Below are 24,951 nucleotides of genomic sequence, written 5' to 3'. Positions count from 1 at the left end.
ATAAAGATGCCTTTGGCAGGAAAGGTACTAGTAGCTGGGAAGGAACAGAAAAGATTAGGGAAAGTCAGGTTACAGAGGGCTTTAAATGACAAACTTGAGTTTTTATTTTATCCTAGAGGCAATGTTTGTGTAAGCGGGAAGGGGAAGTTTGGTCTTTGGAGTTGAGAATAGGATTGGAATTTTTTCAGACCTAGATTTTAGGAAAATGGAAGCAATGTAGAAGATAATTGGTGTAGATAGATAATTGTGGCAATAGAATTATTGATAACCTTGTTTACAGAAATGCAAATGGGGGGTTGATGAAGGTCTTAAAGAAGGTAATGAGTGACTGTAAATAGTAAAAAAAAAAAAATCCAAGAAATTTTGTAGAGGTAGAAATGACAGTAATTGAAAATTAATTGATGTGGTTAAAATGGAGTGAAGAATTGAGCATAATGCTGAGACTGCAAGCTTGGGACACTTGAAGGATGGTGTCCTTCATAGAAATAGTCAAATTCAGAGGAGTAGATTCAGGGGGAAAGATACTAAGTTCTGTTTTGTACATGTTGACCTTGAGATGCCTTGTAGGACATCCATTTTGAAATACTCAAATGAACATTTGTTGATGTGGTACTAGGCTCAGAAGAGATCAGAGCTAAATATTCAGATTATAGCATCATTTGCATAGAAAATTATAAACCTATATAAGCTAATTTAATGTTAAAGTAAGAGAGTATAGAGAAAGAATAGAATTGGGAGAGTATCAAGGGAATTAAAGAAGATAAGTACAAAGGAAAGTAGCCTAACCATACCAGATTTAAAACGATATTATAAAACAGCAAGCATTAAAACTATTTGGTACTGGCTAAGAAATAGAGTGGCGACTCAGTGAAATGGGTTTAGATACAAAAGACACCGTAGTAAATGATTATAGTAATCTACTGTTTGATAAACCCCAAAACTCTTTTATCTTCTGGGATAAGAACTCACTATTTGAAAAAAAACTGCTGGGAAAACTGGAGAATAGTATGGCAGAAACTAGACATAGAAGAATAGAGACAGGAGGACAGAACTTTGAGGTTTACCACAGTTAGAAGGACTAAGGTTTATATCTGTCCTAGCACCTAGCCCAATGCTCTATACTTAATAAACATATTACAAATAGGATCAGAGAACTGAGAGTTGGAAGAGATTCATTCATCTCATGATTAAAGTGCAACCCATGTCTGCCATCTGTCCTCTGTTCCCTAAGCTTCACTCTTTCCCTGCTTTTTACAAATGATAAAAATGAAACCTAGAGTGGTTTTATCACAAAGGACATTAAGAACAGAGCTGGTATGCAAACGCTGATCTTTTCACCACATCATACTACCTTCCTATGTGATTTTTTTGGTTTTGATCCAGCTAGGCAGGTACTGTGCTTATGTGTGCAGATAATGGCAGTATTTATACAGGGTGACCAATTTCAGTCAAGTAGTACCAACATCTGCCATTTGTAGCAAAGAGCAAGATATCCTTTGGTTCTCATTCATTATGGTTACCCTGAACAGACATAATTAGTTTCTAATTTTATACTTAAGAAATTGAATATGTACAATATATAAAAATTCTGAAACTACATTTATACTACCCCACCTTTAAAGGAATTTTTTTCTCTTAAAAGTGCAAATAAATTTGATGTTATTATCATCTAATTAATGTTAATTTTCTTATAGTGAAATAATTTAACAAATTATCAGTAATTCTTGGAGAATATAGTACATGATTCTTTTTCAGAAATTTTACATTGAATGGATTATCAGCAAAGCTATTAAAATCTGAATAGTTATGAATTCCAAAACTGTATGTTTTGAATTTCTACCTTTCACAATCTAACTCTACAACAGTTCAAATTACTTTTGTTGCCTATGTTTGTAATTTATAGATGTATTACCATGCTTCATTCATGATTTTAACATCGTAATGACTTTCTTGCTTTTTACAGTTTTGGCAGAATTACTTGAAAAGTTTGTATTGAATCTCACTGAAAACCCATCTGACTGCTACTTTCCTACTGTTGAATATAAAGGTACATATTTAACCTCCCTTTTCATAATGAAAACATTTCTGTATACAAATTAATGAGAGTAGTAATATTTTTTAATTTTGAGAAAAGTATGAAGTATAAGAGATATTTTTGGAGAACTAGCTAATATAGAAGCTTTAAACTTCAAACAGTATACTGGACCTGTGAATTTATTGATGTAAGGAGCTCCCAGTGAGTAAACTCTAGCCAGCAAACTCACAACTGTTTTACAAATTAGTCTTAGAGGCATCCTGAGGTTAAATGAGTTGCCCAGCAATAAAATCAATATGTGTCAGAGCTAGGACATGAACCAGCATTGTCCTGACTCTGCAGTTGATGCTCTCTCTAGGATTATGCTTCTTGTTAGAGATAATGTTGAAAATTGAATTTTAAAATGATATTTTAGCTGGATGTTTTAATATCTTTCTTCACTAAAAATCTTATGAAAGCATCTAACCAGTAGCAAAATAAACTGCTTTTCAAATTTTATTTTTACTTTTACTTTTTTCTCTTATTTTTGATAGACATTAATAATTATGAGGAAGTTGAAAAAAAAGCAGGAAGGATATGTAAGATTGTAAGGTGGTCTTTAAGCCATTCTTGGGTTTTTCCCCCCTACTTTTACCATTTTTTCTTAGTTTGAGATAATAATCTCTGTGCTATTTCACTTTACATTTTTATAGGGAAAAAAAAGAGAATCAGAATTTATTAAGTGCTTACTACGTGCTATGCACTGTACCTTACAAATATTACCTTATTTGGTCCTTAACAAAATTCCTGGGAAATAAGCACTGTTTTTAATTCCCATTTAACAGTTGAAGAAACTAAGCCAGACAGAAGTAACTTGCTCAGGATGACACAAAAGTAATAAGGGCCTGAGGTCAGATTTTAGTCCAGGACTTTTTTGACTTCAGGCAAATAGTAATAATATTAATAAGGGTTAGCATTTATGTAGAACTTTAAGGTTTACAAAGCACTTTACAAGTACCTCATTTTATCCTCACTGCAACTCTAGAAGGTAGGGGCTCTTATTATCTGCATTTTACAGATCCAGAAACTGTAGCAAACAGAGATTAAGTGACTTGTTTAAGGTCACAAGACAGGAAGTGTCTGAATCTGGGTTTTACCTCAATTCTTCCTGACTCCAAGTCTACCACTCTATCCATTGTGCCACTTAGCTGTGTTTTTCTGATTTTTCAAATTTTGGTGATAATTTGAATTTTTATTTTGTAAAATTATTTGTATCATTTATCCTCACATCTTTTAGGGAATGAGTTTAAATTTAACATTCCCAGTTAATTTAGATGTCATATATCAGATTTTTAATGCCAAGATTTTTCACTCTTCTATATACTTTTTTAAAGAAGAAAAATGGAAGAACTATTTATGCTTTTGTGTGTGTGTGTGCATTTAAAAAAATTTACATGACCAGATGTGTATTTTTCTTTTATAATTTCTTCTTTCTCAGAGCTAATTACAAAGTCATATCTTATATATACTTGTGCAAGATATAACTTTACATTCTATGCTTTATTTTTTTTTGAGTCAATTTTTATATTTGGCTCATTGACTTGTTTTGAATTTTTCTGGTATATGATGTGAATTCTGATCTAAATCTGTTTTCAGCCAAATTGCTGTCCCATTTTCTTAACTACTCTTCTTGAAGATTCCATTCCAGACATAGTGGAAGTTTGTCTTCATTCCATTAATTTTAAAAACTCTCTCATAAAATTATTTGTTCCTTTATAGATTTGATAACATTTGTAAAGTCATCAAAGGCTGATTGTGGTGGTTTTTGTTGTTTTCATTCATTTCATTTTAAATTATCCTGTGAAACTTTACATTTTCCTTGCTCAATTTCTCATTCTGTGAGCACTTTATTTAGGTTATCTCTTTCCTGTTGAGCTCATTCTTGCATTTAATTTTTTATTAATAACTAATACTTTAAAAAAAGTTTAATGTTTTGGTGCCATATAAATCTGGTATCATATTTTCTAATAAGTTTCTTTTCTTTTCTTTGTGAATTCCCTATTTTATTTTAGATTTTAACAATTTGTTTTTCCTTCCTTTTTTGTTAGTTAATTTTTTCAATATTTATTAGTCTTTATAATTCTTTGTTTTACTTGTTGGCTATTTTTAAATTTTTAGTTCTGTTATTTCACCTTCAATTTAAAAACTCTTTTTGCTTATTAATTTAGTAGACTTATAAGTTTTTTTTTAAATTGTGTGCTCACTTCACTAGTACCCTTTATGCAATGCCCTCCATCCTTTTCCTTTTATCTCCATCTATTGAAATTAAATGCATCTTAAGAGCTAAGTCAAAAATACACTTTCATGAAGCTTCCCCTGAGTATTCCAGTAAGAATTAATTTCCCCACAGAATTCTAGTAACACTGATATACATGAAATGTCAAGATTTTATGAATTGGGGAGATACTTAAGGGAGGAATAAACAAGGTTGAGTTGTGAACTATACCCAGTGGAAGTCATCTTTACTACTAATGTTAACTGATGAGAATTATTATCTTTTGACACTCTTTTTTGGATGTAGCAAACAATATTTCCAGATGCAGGTTTTCTAACTACTGAACAAGATGGATTACTTACTGAACATTCATGTGTTTTCTGCCCTCTTGCCTCATTTCTTAATCATGCCAAATGATATCTCAGATGTTAGCTTTTCAGCTTGTTCTCTGGGCATAGATTTAGAATGAATATGAATTAAAATTCCTCAAAGGGTATAACTGATTAGCTGGTCACCAGAGTTGAGATTATAGAAAAAATAAAATTGCCTCATATTGATTGATTCTTTAATATTTTATTTGGTGATACATTGAAGTTGATGGTATTATTACTGTTAGCCTTGGGCTTTAGATATCTTCATGATTTATTTCTTTGGTTTTTTGCCCATGGGACAACAGTTTGGTATTATAAATTATCTATTTACCATAAATAAAGAAAAAACATGTATTTTTTAAATATGAAAGGTGTTTCAAAGGAAAGCCCTATTAGATAGATTCAATGTTTTTCAAGTTTCCTAAAATGAGAAATTGATTATCTTTTTAAAAATGACAACTTTCTAAACCCTCAGGTAGCTGAAATTAGAATTACAATCATCCATCTGTTGTTGATTCCCTGAGGATTTCACTCTATTATAAAATTTGCAAATCTAAAATAAAAAATAATTAGTTAGACTTTTTTGCCTTAAAGAGAGAAGAAAAGAACAGATAAAGTTTTCCACATTTGCAATTTGTAATTCCTTATAAGGTGTCTGCACAGATCTTAATTGAAGCTAACATTCTTCTATATTGGTTACCTTGAGTAGGAGAAAGATGAGGGTTTCTTTTCCCCCTTAAATTATAATTGGAATTATCCCTTGGAAAAGAATAAATTAAATAGCTCTTTTATAAAATTAGAACCTTTTATCTCAAATTTTTTGTTAATCAAATGTTGAAAGCATAACAGATAGCTGAGAATTATCCCTCCTTCAAAATATAAAAATGTTTTTTCAGCACAGGAACTAATTCTTCCTTATATTTAATATATACCACCACAGTTACCTTCCATAAATACATATGAGTACCATTATTTAAACATTCAACAAATTTGAGTCATTGGATAATTATCATCATGAATATTACTTGTTTAGTACATAATTGGTGAAAAACACTGGTCCTGGGAATATAGAGGAATATGGTTCCTAGCCTCAAGGAGTTTGCAATCTGTTTGGGGAGACTAAATATATGAATAAAAAAGTAAACACCGATACAGAGTATAATATTAAGAGCAAAATTAGTGATTTTTCTCTTCCCTAAGCTCTAGTCACACATTACTAACTGCCTACTAGATATTTCAGTCTGAATGTCCTGGCAACATTTCAAATTCAACACGGCCGAAACTGAACTAATCATATTTATTTCCCTCTCTACTCCCCCACCACCCAATTCACCATACCTCTGAACTTCTGTATTTCTGTGAAGGGTACCAAGGATGCCAATCTTTCAGTCACCCAGGTTTACATCCTTAGTTTTTCCCTCTTATTATCCCAGTATAGCTACTGACTTGCCAAGTGTTGCCATATGTATGTCTATAACATTTCTCGTTGGTCCCCTAAACTCCTCTACTGCAGCCACCATTCTAGTTCAGGCTCCCCTCAGTTTTTGTCTGGGACATTGTAGTTGTGTCCTGATTGATTTTCCTGAATCAAGTCTCTCCCTTCTCTATTCTATCCTTCACGTAGCTGTGAAAGTGATCTTCCTACTGTTAAAAAAACACTGTCTCTCTCTTCTACTCATTAAACTCCAGTGACTCTACCACCTCTAGAATCAAATATTAACACTTCTATATGGCATTTAAATCCCTTTGTAGGGGGGCGGCTCGGTGGCGCAGTGGATAAAGCACCGGCCCTGGATTCAGGAGTACCTGAGTTCAAATCCGGCCTCAGACACTTGACACTTACTAGCTGTGTGACCCTGGGCAAGTCACTTAACCCCCATTGCCCCACAAAAAAAAAAAAAATCCCTTTGTAACTTGGCCTCAGTCATGTTTATTGTACATTACTCCCTTTCACATTCACTGGAGTCCAGCCAATCTGACCTTCTTTCCTTGTCCTCATTGGAAGACATCCATGATTTTCACTTACTGTTCCCCATGTCCAGAATTTACTTTCTCCTTATCTCCCTTTCTCAGAGTTTTTCAATTCCTTCAGGGCTTATCTCAACCACTGCCTTCTAATGAAGCCTTTTCTGTTTTCCCCAACTGAAAATTTATTTCCCCCTCCCCACTTTTTATCTATTTTTATATGCCTAAACATACCAAAAATGAAGGCAGAAAGGGAGTATTTTGGCTCACTGACTTCTTGACAAAAAGTAAAAGTTTCTTATCTTTTTTTTTTTTTTGAGTGGCAATACGATTAAGTGACTTGCCCAGGGTCACATAGCTAGTAAGTGTCAAGTGTCTGAGGCCGGATTTGAATCCAGGGCCGGTGTGCCACCAAGCTGCCCCAAACAGAGGTCTTTTTGTTTGTTTTCTTTTCTTTTTTTCAGGACAATGAGGGTTAAGTGACTTGCCCAGGGTGACACAGCTATTAAGTGTTAAGTGTCTGAGGCTAGATTTAAACTAAGGTCCTCTTGAATATAGGACCGGTGCTTTCTCCACTGCGCCACCTCGCTGCCCCCAAGTTTTCTTACCTTTTAACAAATACAGACAATAATTTAGAAAAGTTGATAAATATCAAAGTAGTTCCTGCTTCTTCAACTGTGGATTTGTCCTCCAGTGGAGAAATTTGTCACTCTCCTGAAAATTTATTTTTCCACACCATTAACCAAGTACCAGACAGAATAAATTTAATTTTTTTCTTTATATATGTCCTAGCATATTGTACTAAAAATAGAACAGACTCAAATGAGCGATTTTACTGCATACTAAATATATCCTTTTAACTATTTTGTCCTTCAGCTATTATTTTTTAGGTTAAATGCTTTGAATATAGTGTATAAGATGGAGTGATGAGACACTTGAGGCAGAGACCAATTGGACAATCAGTGAAACAATCTAGTTGAGCTGTGGTAAGGGCCTGCACTAAGGTGGTAGCTGGGTGAATAGAGAAAAAGCTTCAGATGTGAGACACGTTAATGTAAAAACAGCAAGATTTGACATCTAATTGAATATTTGTTGTGAGGGAAAAGGAGGAGTTGAAGATAATACCAAGGAAATTGAAAAGATAGTGATGTCTTGATAAATATACAGAGATTTAGAAGAGGGATGGGTTTGAGGATCGGGGGCAGGGAAGATAATTAATTTGGGGCATGTTAAGTTTGGGATGTGTCCAGAAGATCCGGCTAGAAATGTTCAATAGGCAATTTGTGATGCAGGACCGAAATTGAGAAGTGAGACCGTGTAAGGTATTTAACCTGATATATAGTGCTTATATGACCTTGGACAAGGCATGTAATCTTAGTTCCCCAGGAAACTCTTTCATGTTATAAACTGCAGAACAGACTCTGGCCTGCATGGCTACAGGGGATTCCTCACCAAGAAATCATAGGTCTGGTTAAAAGTGAGTGGAGAGGGGTTTATGAGAGGCAAGACATTATGTTAGGGCCTGAGAAAATAAAGACAGAAACAAAACCATCTGTGCCTCAAGCTTTCATTCTCGTGAGATTTGGGGTAAGGGAATATGGGTTAGGTATAGTATGTATGTTGTTCAATAGTTTTCAGTAGTTGTGTCTGATTCCTTTTGCTCCATTTTGGAATTTTCTTGGCAAAGATGCTAGAATAGTTTGCCATTTCCTTCTCCAGCTCATTTTACAGATGAAGAAACTGAGGCAAATGGGGTTAAGTGACTTACCCAGAGCCATATAGCTAGTAAGTGTCTGAGGCTAGATTTGAACACAGGAAGATGTCTTCTTGACTCCAGGCCTGGTACTAGACACACTGAGCAACCTAGCTGCCCAACAGAATATAGACAAATAAGTAAATGAAAAGAATTTCATTCACATAGTTTAGGTATTCATCACAGAATGTTAGAAATGGAAAGAAGACAGATAAAAGAAATATGGGGGTAAGACCAACATCCAGCTGATTAGATATGGCATTTTACAGGGAGAGAAGAGTGAAGGTTATTAATCTATGCAGTTAGAAGGTGGTTAGTGTTGTAATTAGAAATAGAGATATTTGGAGGGGAAATAGTCTCCACTTGGTAGCCATAGGATCATAGGGTTGTAGATACCCATGCCTACTACATACAATGCACTTTGCTTAGTACTAGAGATACAGTAACAAAAATGAAATTTGGGGCCCTTCAGGAATTTATATTCTTTTGGGGTTGGAGTGGGATTCGGTGTGCCTTGCTCATACCTACCTGCCTGCTCTTTGCTTATGTCATTTCTTATCACCTATAATTACTTTTCTTCTGGCCTCCAGTTATCCATATGTTTTTCGGTGTAGTCTCCCCTTATCATTCTGTCTTTTCTTTCATCTCCCTTTCTTTTGAACTTACAGAGTACATACAGTCTGTAAAACACAATTAAGTGCTTAATTATATTCTCTTATGAGTGTCACTCCAGGTGAGTTATGTTGGTGTTACTACAAGATTATAAGCTTTTTGAAGTTATCGACATGTCTTAGCTATTTTCTTTTCTTCCTTCTCCTATACTTCCCTCTCCCTGCCCCCATCTTGGCACAGTTCTTCTGATTCCTAATCCACAATTTCACAATGGGCAATTTCACAATAGAGTGAGGGTAGTCAATTTTGAATACTTCAAAGATGTCATTTTTTTAACAGGACTTAAAATGGTCATTGTCACTTGATTGATTGACAAACAGAACATTTTAAATTCAGATACATTGAGCATCTCATAAATTACATTCAGTTATCCTTTCAGATATCAATTATGAGTATACTTTTGAATATTTAATTTTTTTCTCTAATTTCCATAATACAATAAAAATACAGTTTGGGGAGTTACTTAAATGACTCTAACAACATATCTACATGAAAGAAACTTTTTAAATGACAAAATAAAACTATGCCTATGGTCCCCAGTAGAATATTTCAGTGACAGGTATAGATACATGGGTAACACTTTATCACATCATTATTATATTTTTCCATACTGAGATGTTTTCAAACTGATTGATTGGTACACACTAAAACAGAATGGTCTCATCCTAGGCTTTTGTTCTTATGATCTGACTCGCACAAATATTTGATGGGGGTGGGGGTATTTACATGTGGTAATAGCCATATTTTTCCATTGCTTTATTGTCATCACAAGAAATGTTTTAGACACTAGAAAAAATTATCTCAGTAAATACCAAATCATACTGAGCATAATCCTGTATCCCCTTCTTGTTTATTAAGGAAACAATGTGCTCTCCTAAATTCTTTGTTGTCGTTCAGTCTTTTCTGTCACGTCCTACTCTTCATGAGCCCCTTTGGGGTTTTCTTGGCAAAGATACTGGAGTAGTTTGCCACTTCCTTCCAGCTCGTTTTATAGATGAGGTAACTGAGGCAAGCAGGGTTAGGTTAAGTAACTTGCCAAGGGTCACACAGCTACTAAGTGTCTCAGGCCAGATTTGAACTGAGGTCTTCCTGACCCCAGTCCTAGTGCTGTATCCACTGCACCACCTACTTGCCATCATAAAATATAGAATACCACGAAGGACCACACCATTTAAGGAGTTTAAAGAATAAAAAATATACCTCAGCTCAATATCATCCTATAATGATCTCCCAAAAATGGGGTTTATCCCAACTGCCCTCTGAATTACACATCATTTAAATTCTCTGACAGAAAAACATTCTATTCATCATGATATGAATAAAGCAGTGGATTAGGAATCAGAAGAACTGGATTTTGAGTCCTAGCTACTTACTAGCTGCATGCCTTAGTTTCTTCATGTATAAAATAGTGCTAATAATTCTTCCACTACGTGGCCTACAGGAGTTTTGTCAAGAAACCTCCACATAATTTTAAGGTATTATGTTATCATTTTTGGTAAGAAACAGAACAAAACAAAACCAAAACCAAAAAGTTAAACTTTCATTATTAACTATTGCCCATTTGTATGATATTGAAACACTATTTGTATAAATAAGTATCATTTAAGATTTACTGTTTAATTTCTTAAACAAGTATGTAACACATAGTAATTTTTAACCTTTGAATATAATATATAAATAGGAGTATGGATCATTTTATACAAAGATTTAAACCTGTAAATTATATTAAATAATAGTTTTGCTTTTAAATATTTAGATAAATCAATAGTTCATATTCAATTTTACTCAAAAATTTTGGAGATTATAGTCTTGTGCATTGCTAGATGAAAGTGTAGTATTTCTAGATTGTTTTCAGTTTGACATTTGTATTGCTAGAAAATATATAGCCCCGTAAAATAGAAAAATGTCCAATACCATTACATTTTATTTTTAATGTGATTTTTAAATGTCTTTTTATGATGGAAGGTAATTATGGGAAGCTCTATGTTATTTGAAAATAAGCCCATGGCATTTAGAGTACAAATTCATCAGTGTTTTCAAAATTCATTTTAAAATATGTAAAAATACTACTTTCATCAGTTCTCAATTAAATTTGATTATTATTCAGGTTTTAATACATTTTTATGACTCAGTTTTCTTTTGTTTTTAGCTACTGAGGCAAATGTGAAGAATGAAAGCCTTTCTTCTGTGCAGCAGCTTGGCATTAAAATGACTGTCAGGTATACTTTTTGAAACTATCTCCCTTGTGTATTTTTAGATTTTGTTTGATCTGCCTGGAGTATGTTTAATAATATTTAATTTAACAACTCACTGTTTTGTATCATTTAAATCAAGGTTCATCTTTTAGAAAATAAAAACTTGTTTTTTAAAAGACATTGGTGCACCATTAAGTTATTTTTGTAAAATAAACTCTTCATCATTATTCTAGAAGCCAATTGCAACATGTTTAAACTTGTATCACTTAGTTCTTTCTAAAAATAACATTTTAAAATCAGCGTACAATAGCTGAGTCTTACCTTTTTTCTAAAAATATAATTGCTTCTAATTGGCATTCTATGGCAATGAGAACAGTAAGTACCTTAAAAATAAATGGACAAATTAAAATTAATGAATTGGAATTAATGTAGTTGGGATTCATAATGTTAAAGTTATACTGCTAAAGAATAAATAAGTATAATGTGCTGACCTGGTAGTTAAGAGTCTTGATTTCCCTGACCCTTAGAGAATCACTTCTATAAAACTAGGATAATAATACTGTTTGCCTTCAGAGGATCAACTAAGATAATTTGTATAAAAAAATTTTAAAGCATAAAGTATAAAAATTTAAGATATGTTTTTATCAGCCCTCTCTTTGTCACTGATTAGCCACGTGCACTTGGATGTGTAGCTTAACATCTCTGTCTTGTTCATCAAGCTAGGTATTGTGTAACAGATAATTTATAAGGCCCTGCCCCTCCAAAATCTGAAAGGTCTAATTCCAATTCTCCAGTATTTCATAGACTGTATTTTAAGGTCTGGATAAAAAATTGTCTAGAACTGCTTCTGCTTTGAATTACCATTTGTCTGCCCTAGTTCTCTATTATTACACTTCTCGAAAGTAATTAACACTTGCTGCCTCAACTTTCTTACCACCCTTTTATTGTTTAATCTCTTGCAATTTAGCAGCCATTTCTACTCTTCTGAAACTCCATTCTTAAAAATCTACAATGACCTTGTAATCCAATAAATTATTCCCAGTTTTCCTTTGTGACCTCTTTGCACTATTTGACCCAAGTGACAATTATATATTTGGTTCATTTCCTTCTTGAAACCCTTTGATCTCTTGGCCTTATTGACACCATCCTGCTGGGTTCTTTTATCTGTAGCCATACATCTTCATTTCCTATGCCTTTTCCTCCTTTTGCCTCTTCTTAGTGTTCCTTAGGACTACTGTTTTGTTGCTTCTCTCCCTTCTGGGGTATTCAGTAGCACTGCAAACTAAATTTGTCTCAAATTGAACTTTTCTATCACCCCTTCCCCCACAACTTACTATTCTTCTCAGTTTCCCTATGGACACTATCATCATATTTATTACCCTGTTTCAAAACTTCACCGTAGTCTCTTTCTCCTTTGTTCGTCCACTCAACATAATGTCACTAAATACTGTGGATTCGATAATATTCTCTCTCAAATATGTTCCAGTTTCTACTATTATCACTCAGATTCAATTGATTCATACTCCTTCTACTCATTTTCTAACTGGTCTCCTTGCCTCCTATCCTTGCTTTCTCCAATCAGTCCTGTAGCTTTTTGTGCATAGTTCTAAATTATTCTTCAGAATGGTTGGACTAGTTCACCACCCCGCCAACAGTGCATTAGTGTCCCAGTTTTTCCATATCCCATTTAGCATTTTTCTTTTTTTGTTGTATTAGACAATCTGATTGGTGTGAGGTGGTATTTTAGAGTTGTTTTAATTTGAATTTTGCTAATCAATGGTTTTTTAGAGCTTTTTATAAGTGACTGTGATAACTTAGATTTCTTCTACTGAAAACAGCCTGTTCATATCCTTTGACCATTTATCAACTAGGGAATTGCTCTTATTTTCTGGTTTGGTATCAAAACCATATGTGTGTCATAAAGGGAATTTGGTAGGACTTCTTTCGCTTTTTTTTTTCCCAAATAGTTTATATGGTATTGGCCTTAATTGTTCCTTAAATGGTTAGTGAAATTTACTTGTAAATCCATATGGTCCTGAGGATTTTTTCTTAGAGTTCTCGTTGGTGAATTGTTCAACTTCTTTTTCTAAAGTAGTTATTTAAGTATTCTATTTCCTCTTCTGTTGCTCTGAGCATTTCACTTAGATTGTCACTTTTAATGGCATGTAATTGGGCAGATAACTCCTAAAAACTGCTTTAATTCCATCTTCATTGGTGGTATATTCATCTTATTTTTGATACTAGGAATTTGGTTTTCTTTCTTTGTTTAAAAACAAATTTTGGGGCAGCGAGGTGGTGCAGTGGATAGAGCACTGGCCCTGGATTCAGGAGTAAGTACCTGAGTTCAAATCCGGCCTCAGACACTTAACAATTACTAGTTGTGTGACCCTGGGCAAGTCACTTAACCCCAATTGCTTTGTCAAAAAAAACAAAAAACAAATTAACAAAATGTTTATCTATTTGTTTTTTAATAAATGCATATCTTAGTTTTATTTATTCAATTTTTAAAACTTTCTATTTTATTACTATCTCCATTTATTTCTTTCAGCATTTCTAATTTGATCTTTAATTGGGCATTTTTAATTTGTTCTTTTTCTAGCTTTTTTAGTTGCAAGCTCAGGTCATTGATTTCTTCCTATCTCTTTTATTAAAGTACTTGTTTAGAGATAAAAATTTCCCCTAAGAAATGCTTTGGCTACATTCCATTAATGAAATTATTGATTATTTCTGTGATTTGTTCTTTGACCCAGTCATTCTTTTTCTAATTATGTATTTAGTATTATTTTTTCTACAGTTACATGTAAAAACATTTTTAACATTCATTTTTTAAATATTTGAGTTCCAAATTCTCTCCCTCCTCTTCCACAAGTAATTTAATATAGGTTATACATATGTAATCATATAAAACATTTCCATATTAGTCATGTTGTAAAAGAAAACATAGATAAAAATACCAAACCCAAGAAAAATAAATTTTAAAAAAGGATGCTTTGATCTTCCATCAGTTCTTTCTCCTGGGTGGAGAGCATTTTTTCATTCTAAATCCTTCAGATTTGTCTTGGATTATTGAATTGGTGAATAGCTAAGGCATTTATAGTTGATCATCCTTATAATATTGCTATTACTGTGAACAGTATTTTACTGGTTCTGCTCATTTCACTTTGCATCAGTACATGTCAATCTTTCTAGGTTTTTCTGAGAGCATTCTGCTTGCCCTTTCTTATCACAGAATAATATTTCACCATAATCATAATAGCACAACTTGTTCAGCCATTGCCCAGTTGATGAGCATTGTCTCAATTTCTAATTCTTTGCCATCAGAAAAAGTGCTGCTATAAATATTCATATACATATAGATCCTCTTCCTTTCTGGTTTTTTATGTCTTTGGGACACAGACCTAGTAGTGATATTGCCAGATCAAAAGATTTGCATGGCTTTATAGCCCTTTGGACATAGTTCCAAATTGCTCTACAGAATGTTCAAATCCCTTCACAACACTACCAACAGTAAAAGAGTCTCAATTTTCCCACTTCAACTCCAATATTTATTATTTTTCTTTTCTGTTATATCAACCAATATGATAGATATTGGGTATTACCTCAGAGTTTTAATTTGTGTTTTTCTATTCAATTGTGATTTAGAACATTTATAAATGATTATAGATTGCTTTGATTACTCTGTCTGAAAACTGCCTGTTCATATCCTTTGACCATTTGTGAATTGGGGAATGGGTCTTCTTGTTTAACAAATTTAATTTAGTTCTCTATATATTTGAGAAATTAAACCTTTATCAGAGAAACTTACTATATAAAGTTTTTTCACAGTTATGAATACTAAATGTATTTCCCTCCATCCTGTTTCCCCAACCCCTGTTTATCCTACTCTATTCTTTCACTCTGTCCATACTCAAAAGTATTTTGCTTCTGACTCTTTCTTCTCACAATCTTCCCTCCTTTCTATCAACAACCCCCACCCTTATCTTACCGCCTTCCTCTCCTACTTTCCTGTAGGGTAAGATAGATTTCTATCTACCCAATTGAGTGTGTTTGTTATTCCCTCTTGGAATACTCCCCTCTCCTTTCTACTTCTTCCAGTACATTCCTCTTTTTTACCCCTCAATTTGATTTTTTAGATAATCATCCTATTCTATTCAGCATGGACTCTATCTATGTGTACTTCTTCAACATGCCTTAATAATGAGAAAGTTATTAGGAGTTAAAAGTATCATCTTCACATGTAGGAACAGAAACACTTTAATCTGACTGAATCCCTTTTGATTTCTCATTCCTGTTTACTGTTTTATTCTTCTGTTGAGGCTTTTAAATTTGAAAATTTAATTTTCTATTTATCTCAGGTGTTTTCATTAGGAATGTTCAAAAGTTTTATATTTCACAGAATATGCATCTTCCCCCCTCAATGATTGTACTCAATTTTGCTGGGAAAGTGATTCTTTGTTGCAGTCCTAGCTCTTTTTCCCTCTGGAATATCATATTCTGTGCCCTCCAATCCTTTAAGGTAAAAGCTTCAAAATCATTTATCATCTTCACTGTGCTCCATGATATTTGAATTATTTTTTTCTGGCTGCTTACAGTATTTTCTCCTTGACCTAGGATAATTAGAATCTGGCTGTAATATTTCTGGGAGTTTTCAGGTGATCAATGAATTCTTTCAGTTTTGATTTTACCATCTGGTTCTAGAATTTCAAAACAGTTTTCTTTGATGATTTCTTGAAAAGTTATGTTTAGACTCTTTTTTTACAATCATGGCTTTCAGGTAGTCCAGTAATTCTTAAATTATCTCACCTGGATCTATTTTCCAGATCAGTTGTTTGTTTGTAGTGAGACATTTCATTTTGGGATATATGTCAAGTGATGATCAGTAGATTCTTAAAATTTCTATTTAATTTTTCTAGGATATTGGGGCAGTTTTCCTTGATTTATTTCCTTGAAATACGATGTCTAAACTATTTTTCTGATGATGGCTTTTAGGTCCTCCAATAATTCTTTTTTTTTTACCTTTTTTTGCTATGCTTTTTTATTTTATTCTATTTAATTTTTAATTGTTATTTTTTAAATTTAGAATTTTATTTTCCAAATTACATGTAAAAACAAATTTTGACATCAATTTTTTAAATCTTTGTGTTCCAACTTTTCTTCCTCCCTCCCTCCTCCCCTAAGAACTCAAGAAATACAATATAAGTTATACATGAGTAGTCATGCAAAACATCTCCACATAAGCCATGTTGTGAAAGAAAACAGACAAAAGCAAAACTTCAGATTAAGGAACTATCAAAAAAATTATGCTTCAGTCTCTTTTCAGATACCATCAATTCTTTGTGGGGTTTTTTGTTTTGTTTTTTGTGGGTCAGTGAGGGTTGAGTGACTTGTGCAGGGTCACACAGCTAATAAATGTCAAGTGTCTGAGGTTGGATTTGAACTGAATCCAGGGCCGGTGCTTTATCCACTGCGCCACCTAGCTGCCCCTACTGTCAGTTCTTTCTCTGTAGATGGATTAAATTATTCATATGTCCTTCAGTTATCTTGGATCATTGCATTGCTGAAAATAACCAAGTCATTCATAGCAGATCATCTCACAATATTATTGTTATTTTGTATACAGTACATTTCACCCTGTATCAGTTCGAGTAGGTCTTTCCAGGTTTTTCTTATAGCATCCTGCTCATCATTTTTTTTTTGTTTTGAATAAAGTAACTAACAAAAAATATATATGCTTCAATCTGTATTCAAATACCATAAATTCTCTCTCTGTAGATGGATTGCATTTTTCATAAGACCTTCAGAGTTGTATTGGATCATTGCATTGTAGAAAATAACTGAGCCATTCACAGCAGATTATCTCACAATATTACTGTTATTTTGTATATAGTAGATTTCACTTTGTATCAACTCATGCAGGTCCCTTCAGGTCTTTCTGATAGTATCATTTTTTTATAGTAAGCTACATTTATACAGTACTTTAAAGAGAGATTTCCTTACAATAAACCAATAAGGTTGATTATTGCAACAACAGTAATAGATAACTTTTATATAGTACCTTAAACTTGACGAAGAATTTTTCACAATAGCCCAGCAAAATAAGTACCATACATTTTGCCATCATCATCAATCAGTCATTAATCCTTAATCAATCCTCATCATCTTCATTCAGTCCTCCTCCTCATCAATCAGTCCTCAGCATCTTATACACATCTTCCCAATCATCATCAATCCATCAATCAAGCAATCAATCAATCCATCATCATCAATCATCATCAATCATCATCATCTTACATTGCTCTTGCCTCTGCCTCAAAATTTTTTCACAATTACTATTGTTAACTGTTTCCCTCCATCCTATTCCCTTCCCATGATATTTACTCTGTTTTCTATCTTCTTTTACCCTATCCCTCCTCAAAAGTGTTTTGCTTCTGACTGCCCCCTTCTTTCACCCCTCCCTCCATATCCCCTTCCCCTCCTACTTTCCTGCAGGGTTAGTAGATTACTCCACCCAATTGAGTATGTATGTTATTGCCTCCTTGAGCCAATTCTGATGAGATTAAGGTCTTTGAGCTGATTCTGATGAGTGTAAGGTTCATTCACTTCCTCACTCCTGCCCCATCTCTCCCCCCACTCTATAAGCCCTTTCTTCCTTCTTTCATGTGACATTTCACCCCTTCTACCTCTCCCATTCCCCCTTCCTCAGTGCATTCCTTTCTCCCCTCAATTTTGCCCTAAAGATGTCATCATGGGGCAGTTAGGTGACACAGTAGACAAAGCACCTGCCCTGGACCCAGGAGGACCCTTCATCACTCTCATTTCTCTTTCCATTTTTTCCTCTACCTCTCTTACTTTATCTTCAAAGTCCTTTTTGAGCCCCTATATGGCCTGAGACCAATTCATATTTTTCTTGGAAGCTTGGATGTAGGGGCCTTGACATTGCTATCCTCTTCTGAGGGTACACCTCGATCTTCCTTGTTACTGAAGAAACTTTCTATGGTTTGCAACTTTCTCTGCCTGCTCAACTTTCTTGTCATTTACTTGACTTTTAACTCCTTAAAGTGGGGCCCTGCTTCCAGGCTATACTGTCCCAAGCTTCAGGGGGTCCCAAGTGGTATAAATTAAGGAGGGTCAGGTTATTCATTCACCAGGCCTATGCTCTTGTCTGTAAATAACCCCAGGACAACTTGCTAATTAACCAGGCAACAAAATTTTGTTTGCTGTGGTTGTTAGCTTGGACTAGCCTGTGTCCCTCCCTAACCTGGGCCTCTGCCACTGAAGATTGCTTCCTGGTTCCCCAATGGGGTAGGACAACTGAATTCCCCCTCAGCTCCCACAAACACCCTTGTAGGCTTCCCCCACCCCCCACCCCCCTCTCACCAGACCTTGAGCTTAGTTCCAGAAGATGTTAGCACTGCAACTTATTCGGAGACTATGGGGTAAATTTCTCTAGCACAGCCTACCTGGGGCTGAATCTGTGTTGATGCAACTGTGGGGTTGGACTTCACTCCCAGCCCCCTCTTGCCCAACTTCTAAGCCTCTTTGACTGGAAAATAATTTCAGCCCATCTTTTTGTGGGTTGTGCTGCTCCAGGAGTTGTCTTATGGCTGTCCCCTCCAGTAATTCTTAAAATTATCTCTCCTCAAACTAATTTCCAGGTTATTTGTATTTCCAAAGAGATATTTCATATTTTCTTTTCTGTTTTCATTCTTTTGACTTTGTCTGATTTTTTGAAGTCTCATGGAGACATTACCTTCTACTTGCCCAATTCTAGGTTTTGTTTTTTGTTTTTTGTTTTTTTAGTGAGGCAATTGGGGTTAAGTGACTTGCCCAGGGTGACACAGCTAGTAAGTGTTAAGTGTCTCAGGCCGGATTTGAACTCAGGTACTCCTGACTTCAGGGCCAGTGCTCTATCCACTGCGCCACCTAGCTGCCCCTCCAATTCTAGTTTTTAAGAAGTTATTTTTATCAGCCACTTTTTTCACCAATTTTGCCATTTAGCCAGTTCTTATTTATACCTCTTTCTCTGGCCAATTCTGTTTTTAAAGTGTTATTTTCTTCATTATTTTTGTGTGCCTCTTTTACCAAGATGTTAATTGCTTTTTCTTATTTTTGGGGGGGAGGGGGGCAGGACAATGAGAGTTAAGTGACTCGCCCAGGGTCATACAGCTAGTAAGTGTCAAGTGTCTGAGGCTGATTTGAACTCAGGTCCTTCTGAATACAGGGCAGGTGCTTTATCCACTTTGCCACCTAGCTGCCCCATCTTAATTTGATTTTGAAAATCATTTTTAAGATCTTCTATGAATTTGTGTTGGGCTTATATCAAATTCACATTTTTCTTTGAGGTTTTGCTTATAGTCAATTTCATCTAATTGTTTTCTTCTGAGTTTGTGTCTCAAACTTTCCTGTCGCCATAGTAGCTTTTTATGATCAGGTTTTTGTTCTTTTTGTTGCTTGCTTGCTCATTTTTCTATCCCAATTCTTGATTTTGAACTTTATATTATTTTTGGGCTCCATTCTAGCATGGGTTTGAGGAAGGGAGCTGTCTCAAACATCAGGCTTTTTCCAACCAGCTGTTTTCAGAGTTAGTTCAAGCAGGTAAGAAGTTTTCTGGTGCTTCTAAGGTGGCCTTATCTAGACAGAGGTGTGGTCATTCCTCTTTTGCTCATGCCCTGGTCCTTTCCTAGGAAGGTCCTATACTGCTTCTCAGGGCCCATTTTTCCTTGGGACTGGAAGTGCTACTGTTCCTCAGTGACCTTGATCCCTTATGAACAAAAGTGATACTGCTTCTTAAGTCTTCTGCTTGCTCTTTGCTGAAAGTGCTCCTCTCTACCCTTGAATTATGACCTAGACATAGGTATAGGCAACAGAGTTGCCAAAAAACCTCTGCTCCTACATCTGCAGCTAGCACAGGGATCCCTTGTAATCTCTTTCTGACCATTTGCTAGGTTCCCTTACCATCTGTCACTTATGAGCTCCCAAAGATGCTGATGCTTTTGTTCCTACCACTTAGTTTCACCGCTGGTATTTCATCCACATGGGCCACCACCCATTGTGTCACAGATCTCTCTTTTAAACCCCCTCAGTTGTCTTGGTCTGGAAAAATGTCATTTGTTGGCTCTGCTATTCCAGAATTCTACTTGAGGTGTTATTTTAAAGTTGTTTTGATGGAAATTTTTGTAGAACTAAGCTGAGTGCTTTCTTTACTCCACCATGTGGGCTCTGCTCCCAGAAATCTGCTTCCAAAATTATCTACAATCTATTTTGCTGTTGTATGTACCACTGTCCCGTTCATGGATTAAATGCTGCAAAGTGGACTAATGCCCTTCACTGAAATCTTCCCTATTTTTCCATCTCTGTGCCTTGGTTCACAATGTTCCATCAGACTGAAATTCCCTTTTTCTCCCTCTTCCCATGATTGCCTATCTAGGCCTTTTGAGGCCCAGTTCAAATGTTCTTTCCTCCATGAAGTTTTCCCTTTTACATCTCCCCCAGCTAGCAATATGTATTGAATAAAATAGGAACTCAATAAACATTTAATAACTTGAATAAATAACTGATGCTAATCCATAATGAACCTGAATTTTATTTTCCTCATGTTGTGTTCTTTTTTCACCGAAGTTGTGTGTGTTTCAATGAAGTTGAATGAATGTTTGAATGACCTGAATATTTTTACAATACTATTAGAAATTCATGTAATTGACCAAACAGTGTCAAGTGAAGCAATGTCTTTATTGCCACAGCTTCAACTAACTTTCTTATAAATTACTGAAAAATCTTTATATTCAGTCCTGTCATGGAAAGAATACCCATTGGCTTCAATTTAAAGTACAGTCATTGAAAATTTTGTATTTTGTCCATTGGTGCAAGCAAAGGCAAGGAAAAGTTTGCAAAAGAGAAAGGGGCTCTATAGGACAATCATGCTTCTCAATGTACTTACAGTTTATAAAAAACATGTATTCATGCAAAGTTCCACACTTGGGAGCCACTGGCTTTGGGGGCATTTTGTTGTGTTCCAATGCTGGTGACAGAGACTTCCTAATCTTCTAATAAGGTATTGACCTCAAGGATACAAGACTGGGCAAGACTGTTTGCCTAAGGTCTTTTGTAAATATGGGTGGATCTTAGCTATTAGAGGTGACTATTCATTTACATTGAAATGGAGTTTTATTCTAAAACGGTTTTATTCATATCAAGAAAGGAAAAATGCAGTCCTTCCCTTGCTCAGCCATGAGTGTCCTGGCCTTTCTCTATGTTCTATACTTCTTTCTCTGATTATATTTATTAGATCTCATACCTGGATATTCTTCTAACACCTCAGAATCATCATGTCCAAAACAAAGCTCATATTTCCCTCTAAATCCACTCCTTGTGGTGCCATTGTCCTCTATCCTTTTCCCTTATTGCAGTTCAAAGAGTACTAGATCTAGTAATAATAAATTTGTTCAGATCTGATCAATGCTACCTCTTTGACTTTAGAAGAGTCATTAAGCTCTTTGGACCCAAGTGTCTTAATTTTTAAAGTGACAGGGTTGGGCGGCTAGGTGGCGCAGTGGATTGAGCACTGGCCCTGGAGTCAGGAGTACCTGAGTTCAAATCCAGCCTCAGACACTTAATACTTACTAGCTGTGTGACCTTGGGCAAGTCACTTAACCCCAATTGCCTCACTAAAAAATTTAAATAAATAAATAAAGATAAAGTGATAGGGTCAGAATAGGTGACCTCTGAGACCACTTCCAGCCCTAAATGTCTTATCTTGTGATCTTTGACCATTGAAATTATAACTGACTTTTCACTGTCCTTCAATTCTCATATCCAGTCAGCTACCAAATCTTCCTCCACAGTATATCTAGTATTCAAAACCTCTTCACCATGGCTAGAACCACCATTCTCGTCATCAATGTGGAATTTTGCAGTGCCCTCTTTACAGATCTTTTTATCTCTATTCTTACTCCTTTCTAAACCATTCTAAGTACCTATTAGGATAATCTTTCTCCTGCTTTAATCTAGTCATGTGACTTCTACTCATATATCTGTGGCTCTCTTTTGCATATAAAGTTCAAATCCCTCTCTGTAAATAAACTCTTTGTTTATTTACAAATTCTCCATAAACTCTTTGTTGTATTGTACTTGGGAACATTGGTTCAAACCTGTGCTAGAGTTAAGAATTTAGAATGAGGAAATTTTTAAAAATTAACTTCTATATTTATAAATTCACCTAAATAGACTTTACACAATTATTTTCTAGTGCATATCTCATTTTAAATGTTTGGTGGATTTTATGTAGATATGGAAAATTCCTTAATCTTCTGAAAGATGGTGCAGAAAATGATCTTACTTTGGTGTTGAAGCACTCTGAGAGATTTCTGAAGCAGCAGCAAACAACAATAAAATCTTCACTTCGTATCCTTTCTGAATAAAATCTAATCAAAGGGGAGATTACTGGGATTTAAGTTTCCTAGATACTTTTTTCAAAGTATATTAATAAATATTTTTAAAATATTACTTTTACCTGTAGTTGTCAATTTATGTGTAATACACCCAAAGCACTGACATTTAATTTAGAAAATATATCTTTTTAAAAATTTTTTCATAATGCAAAAAATCAGTGATTCATTCATTAGAATTGGTTTATAGTCTAGTTCAAGGAAATATTTTTATTTTAGAAACTCCTGTTTCCATGCCTTTTCACAGACAACTTCCCCTCTCTCAGCCTTTGTTTACTCACCTTCTCCAACTCATATCTTCCCTGGCTTTTCTTTAAGACTCAACTCAAATCCACCTTTCTGCTGGAGGCCTATCCCAGTACTCATAGATGTTAATTCCTTCCCTTCTGAAATTACCTTCCCATGTAATATGCATATATCTTTTACACACACACACACACACACACACACACACACACACACACACACATATATACATACATGTATATATATACATAAGTACACACACATACACACATATATAATAATTTGTATGCTGTCTCCCATATTTGAATGTAAACTTTTTGAGGTCATGAACTGTTTTTACATTTCTTTTTATCTCTAGCATGTAGTACAATGCCTACTAGTAAACACTTATTAAATGTTTGTTGACTGACTCACTAAAATCAGATGATTTTGCCAAGTACTTTTTCAAAAAAATTTAGCCACATGTTACTGAATTTCTTCAAATATGTGTATTTTATTTTATTACTTGAATAGAAAATTTTTTTGTTCATTTGCAGGTAAAATAATTGCACTGAAATTTTACTGAATGAATTTTTTTAAACATTTAAATATTACTGAATTGAATGAGTGCATTCTCACAAAATGTGCAACTTGTTTTTGGCTTACTAGTAGCACTCTAATTGAGTATAGAAGAAAATATAATATACTGAAATAATTGTAAGATGTTAGCTCTAGTTTTTAATATGATATTGTTTATTTCTATTTTTGTACTTGTAAATGAGTTTGCACATGGGAATAAGGTGTCTTGTATCTGTCATTCCTGAAGGAGAACTTGAAAATGAACACTTGCATGTGCATAAGTGTTATGGGTTACTCCTTTTTGTACATTTCCACATTATATTAGAAAAAAAGATAATTATGGTTATTTCTTAACAGTATCCTAAAGGCTGCCTACAGGGACGTTACCCTGGACATGATTGGTTTGTGTCATCTTTGTTCCTTATAATGTTGGGTGACAAAGAGAAAACACTAAATTTTCTGCAGAAGTTCTCCAAGCTTCTAACTTCTGCATTTCTCTGGTTGCCAAGACTGCATATTTCTGTAAGTTTGTGTGTGTGTGTGTGTGTGTGTGTGTGTGTGTGTGTGTGTGTGAAAATTGTTTTGTTTTGTTTTTGTTTTTTGGGGGTTTTTGTGGTGAGGCAGTTTGGGTTAAGTGACATGCCCAGGGTCACACAGCTAGTAAGTGTCAAATGTCTGAGGCTGGATTTGAACTCGGGTCCTCCTGAATCCAGGGCCAATGCTTTATCCACTTTGCCATCTAGCTGCCCCACCTCACCCTACTTGTAAAAAAAAATTATTCTTAATGGTTACACTAGGGGCAGCTAGGTGGCGTAGTGGATAGAGCACCAGCCCTGGATTCAGGAGTTTTGCAGAGTTGTGACCCTAGGCAAGTCACTTAACCCAAACTGCCTCACCACAAAAACCCCCAAAAAACAAAAACAAAAAAATAAAATAAAATGTTACACATTCCAGGTTCATGAACTAAATGAACTCACTTGAAATATGTTTAAGGGAAGAAAAAGATAAATTTATCTAATTAACCCTCACTGGAGTAAAATAAGATTTTTCTGATCCTTACAACCACCCTACATGGAAGATGCTATATTAACGTCCATTATATTTAACCTTGAATTTACTCATTTCTTTATATAACCATATACTTTCTAATACATGTTAATATCTGTAAATTTTTCCTAGTCATCTATACCAATATTTTCTTAATTTTACCTAAACATTTTTAGTTGTCTCTTCCTTTAAAAAATACCTATATGGGGCAGCTAGGTATCACAGTAGATAGGACTCTAGCCCTGGATTCAGGAGGACCTGAGTTCAAATCTGGCCCCAGACACTACCCTGGGCAAGTCACTTAATCCTCATTGCCCTGCACAAAAAACACAAAACAAACAAAAAAAAAATACCTGTTATATAGCATGATTAGGGAATGGTTGCAGGCTCTGATTAATCAAATCTTCTAGT

The 24,951-nt window shown here is 34.7% G+C and overlaps 1 protein-coding gene across 2 annotated transcripts in view; it reads left to right on the top strand.

Annotated features, from left to right (window-relative positions):
* Nucleotides 1-24,951, top strand: part of TBC1D32 (TBC1 domain family member 32) — a 175,936-nt gene that overhangs the window by 130,729 nt on the left and 20,256 nt on the right. For both annotated transcript variants that reach the window (XM_043963629.1, XM_043963628.1), the window contains exons 28-31: nucleotides 1,964-2,047; nucleotides 11,200-11,269; nucleotides 22,530-22,645; nucleotides 23,861-24,015. In XM_043963629.1, coding sequence (XP_043819564.1) covers nucleotides 1,964-2,047; nucleotides 11,200-11,269; nucleotides 22,530-22,645; nucleotides 23,861-24,015 — 425 coding nt within the window. The remainder of the gene's footprint in view (nucleotides 1-1,963; nucleotides 2,048-11,199; nucleotides 11,270-22,529; nucleotides 22,646-23,860; nucleotides 24,016-24,951) is intronic.

This window comes from Dromiciops gliroides, chromosome 4, assembly GCF_019393635.1.
Source record: "Dromiciops gliroides isolate mDroGli1 chromosome 4, mDroGli1.pri, whole genome shotgun sequence".
NCBI classification, from domain to species: domain Eukaryota; kingdom Metazoa; phylum Chordata; class Mammalia; order Microbiotheria; family Microbiotheriidae; genus Dromiciops; species Dromiciops gliroides.
Note: the sequence above shows the minus strand (reverse complement) of the source record. Positions and strands in the feature narration are given on the sequence as shown.